This window comes from Macrotis lagotis, chromosome 2 (assembly GCF_037893015.1).
Source record: "Macrotis lagotis isolate mMagLag1 chromosome 2, bilby.v1.9.chrom.fasta, whole genome shotgun sequence".
Classification (NCBI taxonomy): Eukaryota; Metazoa; Chordata; class Mammalia; order Peramelemorphia; family Peramelidae; genus Macrotis; species Macrotis lagotis.
The window spans coordinates 35,808,549-35,824,402 of record NC_133659.1 but is presented as its reverse complement, the minus strand read 5'-3'; the positions used below and the strand labels follow the sequence as shown (position 1 = coordinate 35,824,402).

At 40.8% G+C, this 15,854-nt stretch overlaps 1 protein-coding gene across 1 annotated transcript in view; it reads left to right on the top strand.

The window, feature by feature from the left end:
• BTBD8 (BTB domain containing 8) overlaps positions 1-15,854 on the top strand; it is a 135,149-nt gene that overhangs the window by 26,580 nt on the left and 92,715 nt on the right. The window contains 1 exon segment of the mRNA XM_074221683.1: positions 1,010-1,127. Within this exon segment, the coding sequence (XP_074077784.1) occupies positions 1,010-1,127 (118 nt within the window).

The window sequence follows — 15,854 nt, the reverse complement described above, 5'->3', positions numbered from 1 at the left end:
AGCAGACTCATTTTCTCATATATCCCCTAAGGAGACAAACCTTAAATAGACTTCTTGGGAAAATTAAGACTACAAAGCAAAAAATTTAGAGGGCTAATTTGGACTAATTTGAGAGAGGTTTCCATGTTACCATAGTAACTAAGAAAACTCAGCAAACATAAGCATAATGAAACAAAGAGCTAAAGTAGTATATAACAATGATCATTAGTATTAAGTAACTTCAAATCTTATAACCTGGTAACCCACTCCCAATGTCCATTTAATTAGCAACTTCATCATGAGTCCCAGATGTCCCAGGAAACAGCTTCTCTTGGACATTCTGGAATAGGTCTCATTCTTGAGGCAGCTCTGAAGTAGATCTATTTCTCTGGTTTCAAGTTACAGAAATTTCTAGGTTATTCTACTCAGAAAATGCAATACAATTTATTAGTACAATCTCTTAAATTTGGTTTTTCAATAACAAGTTCATGTGCTGAAAACCAGTTCAAGTCTATTAACAGAATTACGTACTGTATAAATATTATGTTTTTTAAAATCAACCAAAAGATATTAACTGCTCTTTGGGCTTTATATCAAGAATTATAGGAAATGTCTGCAGGCTACAGTACAGTGACTAGCACCAAGCTTATCTCATAGTAGATCCTCTCATTTATACAACAGGGTTGTTGTGAGAACTTAAGTATATAAAAGAAGCCATGGACTTTTCAGAGTTTCATAGCTTCTTGTAAAGCAGAGCATTTTCATTAGTTTGTTTGAAGTATTCATAGCTTCATAGGATTTATAGATGAGAAAAGTCATAGAATGTGCTTCCCCAGAATAATAAACATGCTCACATTTAAGTATAAAAATATTCTAAAGGTCAAATATAAATTACTTTTAAAATCATGTGCTTTTTATTCATTCCCTTATGTTACTAATGCTTTTTTGGAATTTAGTTTACAAAAAAATCATTTATTTGTAAAAAATAGAATACTGGAAAAGTTTCAGTATACTGTTTTTTCTTTTATAGACAGTTCTGACCTGGAACCTGCATCTGAGTTAGGAGAAGATTTGTTGAAACTTTATAAAAAGCACTGCTGCCCAGATATTGATATTTGTATTGATGGGAAAAGTTTTCAAGCCCACAGGTAAGTAAAAGAGTAATCAATTTAAACTTTATACGGTATTGTTACCTTAAATATAAAATAAAATTTTATTTTGATTATGGGGCATCTAGGTGGAATAGCAGTTAGAGCCTGAAAGTCAGAAAGATTAATCTTCCTGAGTTCAAGTCCAGTTTCACACACTTCCTAGTGTGACCTTGATCGCCTCACATCCTGGGTCATCTCCAGTTTTCCTGATTCATATCTGGCCAGTGGACCCAGATGAATCTGGAGGAGAAAGTGAGACTGGTGACTTAGCACAGCCGCATCCCTGTTGTGGCTTGCCTTCTTGGGGCCCACAGTGGCGACCACCCTCCAGGAGGGGAGCTGATAATAAGGAGTCAAGCCACTACTGCCTTATGCCTCCAGCTCAATTTTATTATTGCTTAGCTATTACATAGATACTGTTAGGTCTTCTGGGGTAAAACAAAGAATAATGAGGTAATTGGGGGGTGCAAGCGGGGTGTACATGCAGCATCTTGCATTACAGGATGGGGGGGTACATTAGGGAGGAGATGATAAGGTACAGCTGTGTCTAGTGCCCTTGGTCAGTGGGGCAGAATGTCCAGCTCCCAAGGACTCCGGCTCACCTTATCTCTCAGGGCGGCAAGCTAGCTCCTGAGACTGTCCAGGTGGCGGTTTACTTGGAGATGATTTGTGTCATGGCTGTCAGAATAGCCTGTGTACCCACATATCCCGCTTGTTTTTCATTTAGGGCTGGGGGAACTGGATAACCATAATAAACACCAAGAAATAGTAATGAACATAATAAACAACACGAAACGTACAGGGGCTTTTTTACATGGGGTCCAGGGGATCTGTAGAGACCAGAAGTGGGGGGAGTGTCCAGTGTCAGGGAGAAAAGGGCAGGGAGGGGTGTGGAGTTTGATCCTCATAGTAGAGGAGTCAAAGGCAAAAGGATCCCCTTGGAATGAGCGGGTTAGTGGGACCCAGTACGGATATGCAAGGACCAACAGAACTGGAAACTTTAAGAGTCCTGGGACATGGTGTGGCTGATTGTTATTCTGGTGAGCGTGTGGGGAGACCCACAGTTCTGTTACTGGCAAAGAGAGCAGGGAAAAGAGATGCATCATAAAAGAATCTGGGGGAGGGGATAAGTGTGCACTGAGGGGTGACTCATGCTTTGGGGGTAACATAGTAACAAGGAGTTGGTGAAGAGACAAGTGTCCTCTAGGTTAAAAGTCCATCACTCTTTTTGCCAAGGTGAGGAACTTGTCCTGGAGTGCTGCGGGGAGGTTGGGGGGATCGTCTTTTCCCTCCTCAGTCCTCTGCATCTCAGGTTTCATCTACTGTTGTTTAGAGACATTCTCTGCATTCCTTTGGTCAGGGCTGCTACAGAGCTGGGTGGTCTGGGGGCTGCTGCTGCTGCTTGTTGGATCAGATCAGAGGGTTGGGAATCTACAGTGGGCCGGTGCAATATGTGGGAAAAACACAAGCAAACCCTCTCCCTTGCATTAGGATGGGGGAGGAATGGAAGCGGGCAAGGACCAAGGCTAGGGCTTGCAATTCTGCCCGTTGCACAGACTGGGTGAGAGAGCTCCTGTGAGTGAATAAAATGGATCCATTACTGTAGATTACATAGCCCAGGCACTTTCTTTTGTATCTATAAAGGCTAGATATGCCTGTAGAATGGGGGGGGGGGGGGGGATGAGAAGAGGAGCAGGATGGGGAGTGCTGAAATCCCCTTGAGGAGAGGAGAGGATGGGTAATAATTACCAATAGACCCAGAAAAAAATCTCTCATCTGACAGGAATCCGTGAAGTTGTTAGCTGCTTCCGAGGGGGCAGGGGGAGCATCTTGATGTTTCGGGGGAGGCTGGATCCAGTCATCTCCCCGAGGCAACTTAGGGTAGAGATGAGAAGGCTTTTGGCGGGGGGGTTGTCTGGCAGAGGATCTGGGGAGGGCTTAGGTGGAGGGGGGGCAAATGGATTTCTCATCAGTTTGAGTGCCCTCATCGCAGACCTCAGTGAGGTGGCATGGGCTCTCTGTTCTTGCCTTTTCTGCATCTAAAGCTGCCTGTAAAATATCTTGAGGCTTTTCCTCTCTCCCTGAAAGGCAGGCATGTATTGCAGTGACAATCGGATAGAAGGGCAGCGGGGGAGAAAAGTCACCACGGACCTCAGTTCTGCGGGCAAGTGTCAAAACACGCCCCCAAACATCAGGATCCAGGATGTGACCAGCTTCAATCCAGGGGGCCAAAACAAAAACCACCTGGAGTGTTATCTTACATTCTTTTTCAGTGCATTTCAGGTGACGGGAACTTAGGAGTTGCTTAAGAACCCGTACTTGTGTATCTTGGGAAGAAGGGGGAAGATTCCCCATTAGGATAAAAGACTACAAGGGGCTCTAATAGCCATGGGGCCACTGGGGCAGGGGGTACTGTCGAGAGACAGGCCCAAATGGGGCACTTACCTTGGCCAGTAAGGAGGAGTGCGAGTCTGAAGCGTCCTTCAGCGGGGGAATCCCGGGTTTCTGCACCATTTGTTGTGGCTTGCTTCCTTGGGGCCCACAGCGGTGACCTCCCTCCAGGAGGGGAGCTGAGAATAAGGAGTCAAGCCACTACTGCCTTATGCCTCCAGCTCAATTTTATTATTGCTTAGCTATTACATATATACTGTTAGGTCTTCCGGGGTAGAACAAAGAATAATGAGGTAATGGGTGGTTAAATCAGGGTGTACGTGCAGCATCTTGCATTACAGGATGGAGGGTAGGTTAGGGAGGAGACGATGAGGCACAACTGTGTCTAGTGCCCTTGGTCAATGGGGCAGAATGTCCAGCTCCCAAGGACTCCAGCTCACCTTATCTCTCAGGGCGGCATGCCAGCTCCTGAGACTGTCCAGGTGGCAGATTACTTGGAGATGATTTGTGTCATGGCTGTTAGAATAGCCTGTGTACCCATACACCCCCCACTCAAATCCAATTCAGGTGCTTGTCATGGCATCACCTTCCTGATTCATGGTCTTCTTTGAATATCATCATCTTATTCTCTCAGAATTGGACTCTCCTTTGTTTTCAGTTCTTTATTTCTACAAAAAGCATGTTTGTGAATGTTATCTATATGGAGCCTATCATTCTTCCTTTGCCTTCTTAGGGGATGAACCAGTTTTTGGAGTCTGTTAAATTTTCAGTGTGGGCATTTATGCCTCAGAAACCAGCAAATGCTACAAACCATACTGAGTGATGGTTTTACTGATTGTGTAGACTTAAGAAATTGATGGAGAAAATATTGATAATACAGATTAAATATAAAAATCATCTGTGTGTAGATTTTTTTCCAGACATTTAGTTGTTAAACATTTACTTACCTAGCACACCCCTGGATGTGTGCCTAGCAGAGGGGATTTCTTCATCACTTCTAAGGCATCTCTGCTTAAAAAATCATCATACCCCAGTGGATCTGTGATCTAAACAGGGGGAGGTATTCTGTGATAATAGTGATAACAGCTCATGACCCACCCTGTGTCAGCTTGTCTTGTATGATTGTGACTTGTCTTCCAATAAATTAACTGTTGACTTCACTGTTCTAAGAGTCTTTCTCAGGTTTATTTAACATGATATGGATATCAGAGGAGCTTTCTGTCGGTTGGTCCTTATTGTTAGGAAGGGACTTTTCCATTTTTCTATTCATGTTTTTTTGATGCAGTCTTTTATTTTTCATTTCTTCATTTGTCCAACTATATATAACAGTAGTTTTCAACAATCTTTTTTTACAGTTTTGTCTCTCCCTCATTTTCTTTCCCCACCCAGACAGAAAGCAATCTAATATAGGTTCTACATCTCTAACCATGCTAAACACAGATCCATATTGGTTGATTCTTGTCCTTCATTATCGAAGAAGACCAAAATGACATCACTTTGTTTGAAATAAATTACAGTGTGTTGCATGCCTTCTGGAAACTAGGGAATAACTCACCGAACTGTTTTTGGGAGCCTTTTTCTTATTGCCTGTATAAATGTATATTAAGATCGAATAAAACTGACAATAGTTTAAAAAAAGTTACATGTTCAACTGTGGCTAATCAGATCGTTAAGAGGTCAGAATGCTCTACAACAGGTTGGGCACAAATAATCCATGGGAACACCTGGGCTGAGTACTCTAAACTTATGGATAACCCATTTCCTTTGAGCTGCTTCACTTCTGCTTTCTACATACAGTGTAGCCCCCTCACTGATGAGGGCATGCCATGCTGGGTGGTCCTTTGCCAGTGTCTCCCATGCTGTACAATCAATTCTAAAGTTCTTCAATGAGATATCAGGGTGTCTCTGTATCGCTTCTTCTGATCCCTTTGTGAGTGTTACCCTGTGTGACTTCTCCATAAAATAGTTTTTTTTTTTTTTTGGCAAGTGTACATCTGGCATTCTAACAATGTGCCTAGCCCATCATAGTTGAACTCTATAGTAATGTTGCAATACAGGCAGTTCAGCTCAGAAAGGACCTCAGTGTCTGGTATCTTCTCCTGATAGGTGATCTTCAGAATCTTCCCAGGATAATTTAAATGGAAGTGATTCAGTTTCCTGACATGGAGTTGGTACACTGTCCAGGTTTCACAGGCTTGTGGCAATGAGATCAACATAGTGGCTGCGTAGACCTTCAGTTTGGTAGTCAGTCTAATACCCATACTAATACTCTCCCATACTTACTTTTGGAGCCTCCAAAATACTGAGCTGGCTCTAGCAATGAGTGTCAACCTTATTGTCAGTGGGGACCTCCTTAAGGATACTGCCAAGGTAAGTGAACTTGTTCACATATCTCCATTTGCTGTTTTCATTGGTTCCACATATGGATGGTGTGGTGCTGGCTGATGGAGCACCTGTGTTTTCTTGGTGTGCATTATTAGACCAAAATGAGCACAAGCTACAGAGAATCAATCCATACTTTGTTGCATCTCAGCTTCAGAGGCTGCATAGAGGGCACCATCACCTGAAAACAGAAGACCACACAAAACACTACCTCCACTGAAGAATTTGCTGGCAGTGCAGTATCATGTTCATCCTCCTCGAAGGCATGTGATAACATGGCCAAAAACATCATGCTAAAAAGTATGGGAGCAAAGACACATCCTTGTTTTACTCCATTGGACTGGGACTGGGAAATCTCGTCCACTATCATGAACCTCAGCAAACATGATGTCATGAGACTGTTCCTGGCATTTTTTCCTGGAGTTGTCAGACAGAAAACACCTAATTGACTATCCTTGACCCTTTCTGAAGCTACACCGGTTCTCAAGAAGTTGAGTATCTTCCAGGTGAAGGATCCAGCTTATTGAGAAGGACTCTGGCAAGACTCTTACCAGCAATGACTAAAAGAGAAATACCCCTGTGATTGTCACAGGATAATCTATTTCCTTTACCTTTATAGAGATGGATAATGGAGGAATCCTTGTATTCTTGGGAGATAGCCTCTTCATGCCATATAACCTGGAAAATTTCAGTTTACTTTGCCCCTGCCCTCCCCCCCCAACAACAACACATATACCTTGTAGATCTCAGCTGGAATAGAATCAGCACCAGGTGCTTTGCCACTTGAAAGGAGCCTAATGGCACAAAACCTCTTCTTCAGTTGGAACTTCAACTAGGGACTGATTGACTTCAGCTTGAAGTAAACGGTCAATGGCTTCTGCATTGATTGATGGTCTGTTACTATGAAAGAGTTCAGCCCATTTATGTCCCTATTGTTGATCAATGTGGATCCATCAACACTGAGTAGTTGAGATGAACCATAGGTCTTCAAATAAATAGCCTTCTAGGCATCATAGACACACTTTGGTTTGTTACTGTCTGCATAAACCTGAATTTCATCTGTATTTTTACTAAGCCAAGAATCCCGCATCCCTCTAAGCTTCACTTGAACTTTACTTTTGATGGAATTAAATGCTACCTTCTTAGAAGTGGATGTATTACCCAACTGGTAAATCCTGTGGAGCTGTTTTTCATTTTTCTACTTATGTATTTTCCCATCATTTTCATCAAACCAGTTTTTATGTTTGTGAGTGTTCTGATCCTGATGAGCAAATACAATGCTGTACACCAGATCTCTCAAAGCTGCCTACTCTTTTTTGATCCACTGGTGACAGCTGTGTGTTGGCTCTGTTTTCCCTTCAAGTTAGAAGTAAGCTGTTTCTGCCCAGAGAGACATTCTAATCTCTTGACATTAATTCTTCTAGTAGTCAATTTTTCCTTGAAGCACCACTTTGGTTGAATGTGAATCATATTTGAAAGAAAAATTAAATCCAAGCAGAAGAAAAAAATAGAAAAAAAGAACATAATAAATTATCAAAAATCAAAGACAACTTTTTTTTAAAAATTGAAGGTAGTAAACTTTGGTCTGCATCTCCACTATTTCTTCTCTAAATATGAATGGTATTCTTCATTACAAGTCTTTTAGTAGCATCATTGATCATTGTACTACAGAAATGATCAAGTCAGTCATAGTTGATCATCACCCTATGTTGCTGTTAGTGTGTATAATGTTTTTGTGATTCTGCTCACTTCACTCTGCATTAGTCTTTCCAGGCTATTCTGAAGTCCAGTCCCTCATGATTTCTTATAGAACAATATAGTTCCATCACAGTCATATACCACAGTTTGTTAAAGTCATTTTCTGATTGAGGGACATTCCCTCAATTTCCAATAAACATTTTTGAACATATGGGGTTTTTTTTATCCTTTTTCATGATCTCTTTGAAATAGAGTTCTAGTAGTGGCATTACTGGAGCAAAAGACAATAATTTTATTGCCATTTGGGCATAATTCCAAATTACTCTCCAGAATGAATGGATAAGTTCACAACTCCAACATTGCCTAGTATCCCAGTTTTCTCACTTTGGGAATTTTTTACACTACTTCTATGCACCATGTATGATATATTGAGCCATACATATGGTCTTAGGCCCATATATACTTTTTTTGTTGTTCATTACTTGGCCCTCAACTTGCAGACCCTCTAAGACTGTAGTAGTTTCTGACTAAGACACATCATTGAAACAATATTGATAATATCAAGCATGCTTTGATTTTAGGAGTATGCTTGGGATCCTTAAAGGATTGTACCATTTTCCAAATGTTCTTCAGTCCATTCTGTTTATTTAACCTGGGCCCCTCCTCATTGTCCATTTTCAGTGGCTATCTAAGTGCATCTCCATGTATAGCTCACATTTATACACATACACATACACATACACACAAACTTCCTTTAATAGCACTTACTCAGTTTATATGTATTAGATATATATATATATATGATCTTATATTTGATATATTATTGTAATATACAATTTGTTATTGATCATATAATAAATGTGTCATATTGTGCTAAATTTGTAGGGCCACATATATTATGATATACTTGGTAAAATAATATTCTATACTGTTATGCTGTATAATGTTCTAGATGGCAGCTAAGGTGCCAGTGGATAGAGCACTAGCCCTGGAGTCAGGAGGGCCTGAGTCCAAATGGCCTCAGAGTCTTCATACTCACTAGCTGTGTGACTCTGGCCAAGTCACTAAACCCTGAGTGCCTCACATCCAGGACCATCGCCAGTTGTCCTGATTCTTATCTGGCCACTGGATCCAGATGACACCAGAGGTGAAAGTGAGGCTGGTGACTCAAATCCAATTCATGTTCATGTCATGGCATCACCTCCCTGATGTGGTCTTTGAGAATGAAAAACAAATAACAACACCAATAGTGTTCTGTGATATACAATATATTTCATAATATACCACATACAGTATGTGTATAATACATACATGATTGTATGTGTGTAATGCATGTATACACACATGCATAATATATATGTGATCCTATAGTCCAAGTTAGGGAGCCTCACGCTTAGTGCTTAAAGTTCAGGATCATCTGAAGGGACCCTGCTAGAGGGAATCCTCCTTCCACTTGGACTCTGTCCTACTTGTCTTCCATGATAGTAGTAATCACCATTGTATTTCTTTTAACATTGTATTTCTTTTCCAATTATATGCAATAGCAATAAGTACCTATCATTTTTTGTATGGTTTTGAATTTTACAATTTTCCCCCACCCTCCCTTCCCTCCCCTCCCCCAGAAGGCTGTCTGATAGTCTTTTCATTGTTTCCATGCTATATATTGATGTAAATTGAATGTGTTATAAGAGTAAATATAACACCCCCCCCCAAGAAGATGAGAAACTTCAAGAATAGAGAGAGAGAGAAAAAAAAATTGTATTTCAGTCTACATTCAGATTTCAATGGCTTTGTCCCTGGAGTGAGTTGCTTTCTTTATCATAGGTCCACCAGAGTTGTTTCAATATTTTTCCCACAGTTACTATTACTAGCTGTACCTCCACTCTATTTCTCCCCAATCTCATTTATTCTATTCTCTTTCTCCTTTCATCCTGGCCCTATCCAAAAGTGTGAAGAATCTGAGTACCCTCTTCCTCGATCTTCCCTCTCTTTGCTCACCTATTCCCACTTTCCCTCTGCCCCATTCCCCCTTATCCCAACCCTTTCTTCTTATTTTTCTCTAGAGTAAGATAGATTTCCTTACCCTATTAAATTTATATGTTATTTCCTCTCTGAGCCATTTCTGATGAGAATGAAGGCTCACTCATTCCCCCTTGCCTTCCCTCTTTCCACTCCATTGAAAAAGCTTTTTCTTGACTCTTATGTGAAATTTCTTAGCTTCTTCTTCATCTCCTTTTCCTTCCTCCAAGTACTTTCCTTTATCACCCATTGACTCCATCTTTTTTACTATATTATACCATTATGCTCCACTCCTTCCTGTGTCCTCTCTATATATTTTCCTTCTAACTGCTCTTACAAATGAGGAAGTTCATATGAGTTATCAATATCTTCTTCCCATGCAGGAATACAAAGAGTTCAATATAATTAAGCTTTGGTAGTTGAATTGTTTGTTTCTGGCAGCTTTTAGAATTTTCTCTTTGATTTGGGAGTTTTGGAATTTGGCTATAATTTCCTTGGAAGTTTTTCTTTTGGGATTTCTTTCAGGAGGTGACCAGTGAATTCTCTCGATTTCAATTTTACCCTCTGCTTATCTCCTTTTCCAGCTGTCCAATTCTGCTTTTTTAAGGCATTCTTTTTTCTCATTTGCCTTTTGTTTTGCTTTTTTTCCCATTAGGCCTAAATTAGTTTTTTTTTAATTTTTAATTTATTTTTATTAAAGATATTATTTGAGTTTTACAATTTTCCCCCCAATCTTACTTCCCGACCCCCCCCCAGAAAGCAATCTGTCAGATTTTACTTTGTTTCCATGTTGTAACTTGATCCAAATTGGGTGTGATGAGAGAGAAATCATATCCTTAAAGAAGAGACAAGAAGTCTAAGAAGTAACAAGACCAGACAATAAGATAACTGTGTTTTTTCCTAAATTAAAGGGAATAGTCCTTGAACTTTGTTCAAACTCCACAGCTCCTTATCTGGATACAGCTGGCACTCTCCTTTGCAGACAGCCCAAAATTGTTCCCTATTGTTGCACTGATGGAATGAGCGAGTCCTTCAAGGTTGAACATCACTCCCATGTTGCTGTTAGGGTGTACAGTGTTTTTCTGGTTCTGCTCATCTCACTCAGCATCAGTTCATGCAAATCCCTCCAGGCTTCCCTGAAATCCCGTCCCTCCTGGTTTCTAATAGAACAATAGTGTTCCATGACATACATATACCACAGTTTGCTAAACCATTCCCCAATTGAAGGACATTTACTGGATTTCCAATTCTTTGCCACCACAAACAGGGCTGCTATAAATATTTTTGTACGAGTAATGTTTTTACCCTTTTTCATCATCTCTTCAGGGTATAGACCCAGTAGTGGTATTGCTAGGTCAAAGGGTATGCACATTTTGGTTGCCCTTTGGGCATAATTCCAAATTGTTCTCCAGAATGGTTGGACGAATTCACAGCTCTACCAACAATGTATTAGTGTCCCAGATTTCCCCCATCCCTTCCAGTAATGATCATTGTCCTTTCTGGTCATATTGGCCAGTTTGAGAGGTGTGAGGTGGTACCTCAGAGAAGCTTTAATTTGCTGCTGGTGATCTCTAGGCTGGGCTGGGTTTCACAGCCACTGTGGCTTTTTTCCAACCCCTGGTCCTGGTGAAACATACCTTTCCTGCGGAACTTCTAAGTTATCTTTGACTGGGAAAATGTATCACTTAGTCTTTCTGCCCCTTTCTGGGTTCTGGAGTCATCATTTGTATTTTTGGAGTTTGGAGGTGGGGGGGGGAGTTCCAGGGAAATGCTGCCCCTCATGCAACCATCTTGGCTCCGCCCCCAGTAATCACCTTTGGAAATCACCCTGATTTATATATTTTTTTATATTAATAATTTTCAAGGTCATTGCTATTGTTAATTCTTGCATGATTTTGATTTTCACATTTGAGAGATACCATTTTTGGAGTAGGGCCTTTAAGATAGTGTTTTATTTTACCAAAATACTTTTTTAAATAATCAGCAAATAGGTACAAGGGTATCTTGCCTTCTCCATGTTTTCCATTCAGTTGTGTGATAATGAAGTTATAGTCTGCTGTTGACTGTCAGTTGTGAAATATTATTTGTTCCTTTCTCATTCTCATTCTTTTTATTAAGAAAGTCCTTCATTGTGTGTGTATATTAGTCTTATAAAAATTTATCATGCAAATTTAAGGCAGAATTTCAAGAAAGGGGTGGGTTAGAATTGTTTGTGATTATCACAGGCTTGCACAGTTAGGAAGGGTGTGAGCAGTTGCAATCACTGATGTTGCACGTGACTTCTCTTGTCTCCATTGTTCCACAGAATAACATACTGAGTGGTGGCACAAATAAAAGGTGGAATTCATTTTCTATGGAAAACTCAGAACTTTAGGGGTCCTGATTAATATAGGGTTTTAAGATGGAGCATCTGTCCTGGCAGTTGTCATATGGCTGACAGGATGGTAAAGTCAGAGAACATGACTAGTAGCTCTGGTGGGGAGGAAGGTTCAAAAAATTAACCAGGAAAGCTGACTCAAGATGAGAAAGATAGAATTCCATGCAGACTCTGCAAGGTTGTTGGAGAATTTGATCAGCCACTTCTAGCTAGAACTGGGTAGAATTAGATAGTCTTAGGAATTTGGAACCACAGAGTTCTTTGATTATTTGTTATTTTCATAGATATGGACATAAGCATATGGATCTGGCTGCTAGGAAGGGCATTTGTGTGTAGATGCAGATCTGACATTGATTTGACTGAGGAGGTGGTCCTCAGTGATCAAGCATGTGGTCTGCTCACAACTGTCCTGAGTGCAGCCTGAATTAGATTAAAATGTAATTGGGAAATGTTTAATAAATAAAATTAAACTAAAATATAGAATTATATTTCAAAGCTAAGTCAATGTGTAGTGCACAGGAATTCTTATGTCTGATTTAGTGACTCTGCTGAGTTTGATACCTTTAGACACCTGTGACTGATGACTAGGGTCTGAGCTATCGGCATGGCTTCCTGGTCACTGGACACCTAAAAGCCCAGATTCTGGGAAGGGAGAGCTGTCAGACTTGATTGAATTGCCTGCCACTGTGCAGGTCTGACTGGAGACTGTCTCCATGGTATATTTGAATTAGTGATTATATCCTTTTAAGGTTTTTATTAAGTAAATTTCTTTTTTTTCTTAATAAAGTCCCTAATTGTTAAAGTTTCAGTCTCAAGCCTGTATTATTGGGTTGGCCTGAGTTAGACCTTACCTAGAGTGGTCTGTAATTATTCAAGTTTTTGTAAATTTTTTCTGGGAAATAAAAGTATGAGATTTTTTTTTTTTACACCATTGACATCTTCCCCTCTTAGCTCTCTTCAGAATTGGTTCCTCAGAGCCCTCAAATGTGTGCCATCTCTCTCCTGAGCCACCCCTGGGGCTGCTTGGTGTAGGCCAACTTCTGTGTCCCAGCTTTGTTTCTTTTTTATGTTTTTTTATTTATTTTTTCCTTATTTTTGTACAAATGATTTTTTTTATACATTACTAAAATATTCTTGTTTAAGAGTAAACATAATACCCCCCAAAAAAATATAGACCCTCATGAGCAATAAAGTAAAGAGAAAAAAATAAAATTAATAATAATAATAATAATAATGATAATAATAATAGCAGCCAGGAGCACCCAAGCCCAAATCTGGCCCCAGAACCCAACAATCACCCACCCAGCTATGTGACCCTGGGTAAGTCACCTCAACCTCATTGCCTTGCAAAAACCAAAATAATGATAATAATAATAGTAATAATAATATTAGGGGTGGGCAGGTAGGTGGTGCAGTGGACAGAGCACTGGCTCTGGAGCCAGGAGCACTTGGGTCTGAATCCAGCCTCAGACACCCAACAATTACCTAGCTGTGTGGCCCTGGGCAAGCCACCCAACCCCATTTGCTCTGCAACCCCCCCAAAAATAATAATAATAAAAAATTTGCTTCAGTCTATGTTCCAACACCTCCAGCTCTGTCGTGGGTGGATCACATTCTTTATGATAAGTCCATTGCAAAAGCTACTCTCATATTTTTCTACCATTGCTGATTGCAGCTCCCTCCATTCGTACTTCCCCACTACCATGTACTATATTTTCTCTCTCCTTTCACTCTGTCCCTCTTCTTAAATGTGATTTAGGGTAGCTGAGTGGCACAGCAGACAGATCTCTGGCCCTGGGTCCAAGAGGCCCCAAGCCCACATACCACCCCTTACTCCCAGAATCCACTTGGCCCTGTGATCCCCGACAAACCATCCAATCCCAGCCCCTTGCAAGAAGTAAAAATGAAAATGTGTTATATCTGACCACTCTCCCCCCATGGTTCATCCTCTCCTCCATCACTCACATCGCCCCCCCCCCTTCCCCCTGCCCACCTTCTCTCCTTCTTACTCCAGATGCCTATACCCCATTAATTATATATGCTGTTTCCTCTCCTAGCCACCTCTGATGAGAGCGAATATTCCCTCATTCCCCCTTGCCTTCCCCCCTTCCATATCATTGCAATAGCTCATTGTAATAAAAAAATCTTATTATATGAAATATCTTAGCCTATTCCACCTCTCCTTTCTGTTACTCCCATTACATTTCCCTTTTAGCTACTGACTCTATTTTTACAATATATCTTCAAATTCAGCTCTCTCCTGTGCTTCATCTATAAAAGCTCCATCTACCTGCTCTATTAAATGAGAAGTTTCTCATGAGTATTATCAGTATCATTTTTCTATGTAGGAATACATGCAGTTCATCATCATTAAATCCCTTATATTTTACCCTTCTCTACTCTCTATGCTTCACCTGAGTCTTGCATTTGAAGATCAAACTTTCTCTTCAGCTCTGGCCATTCCAGTAGGAACATTTGAAATTCCCCTGGTTCATTGAAAGTCCATCTTTTTCCCTGGATGAGGATGTTCAGTTTTTTTGTTTGTTTGTTTTTTAGGTTTTGCAAGGCAATGGGGTTAAGTGGCTTGCCCAAGGCCACACAGCTAGGTAATTATTAAGTGTCTGAGACCGTATTTGAACCCAGGTACTCCCGACTCCAGAGCTGGGTGCTTTATCCACTGCACCACCTAGCTGCCCCTCCACTGGGCCACCTAGCGGCCCCTTAGGAATTCTTTAAAAATTATGTCAAGACTCTTTTCCTGATCATGACTTTCAGGTAGCCCAATAGTTTTTAAATTATCTTTCCTAAATCTGTTTTCCAGATCAGTTGTTTTTTCAATGAGATGTTTCACATTTCTAATTTTTCATCTTTTGGTTTTGAAGTATTATCTTGATTTCTCATAAAGTCAGCAGCTTCCTTCAGTTCCATTCTACATCTGAAGGATTTGTTTTCCTCGGAGAGCTTTTTTATCTCTTTTTCCATCTGGCCAATTCTGCTTTTTTTTTTTTTTTTAGTTTTTATTTTTTGCAAGGCAATGGGGTTAAGTGGCTTGGCCAGATTTGAACTCAGGTACTCCTGACTCCAGGGCCAGTGCTCTATCTACTACGCCACCTAGCCACCCCCTATTCTGCTTTCTAAAGCATTCTTCTCCTCAGTAACTTTTTGAACTGTTTTATCCATTTGACCTATGCTGGTTTTTAACACGCTATTTTATTCAGCATCTTTTTGAATCTCCTTAACTAAGCTGCTGACTTCTTTTTCATGTTTTTCCTTTATCACTCTCATTTCTTTCCCCAATTTTTCTTCTATCTCCCTCACTTGGTTTTCAAAATCTTTTTTGATCTGTGTCATAGCCTGAGCCCCAGTTCCGTTTTTCTTGGAGTCTTTAGATGCAGGAGCTTGTACTTCCTCATCTTCAGATTGAGTGTTTTGATCCTTCTTGGGATCATAGACAAAGTATTTCTCAATGGTGTTCCTCTTTTTTCTCTGTTTACTCATTTCCCTAGCCTGTGCCTGGTTTTGGGGTGCTTCCTGAGCTTTTGAGTATTATTAGGACACCCCCCACAAGGATCTCAATGTGTGAAGCTCTGTCTTCCCTCCTGGTCTGCGAATGACCCCAAGCGCACCCCTCTGCCATGAGGCTGAGATGGGGGGGGCCTCTGCTGTTCTATGGGGGGCCTAGACTGTGATTAGGCTGTGAATGTGATCAGAGCCCCAGAGTCCTGTTCCAGGTATAGAGGACAGTCCTCAGAAGTCTATTTCCACTCCCCTACCTTTGGTAGGCTGAGCGCTCAGTTGCCTGGGGCCTCCTGCTCACAGGTTCCACCTGCTTCCTTTTCCTGGATCTGGGCTGCCCT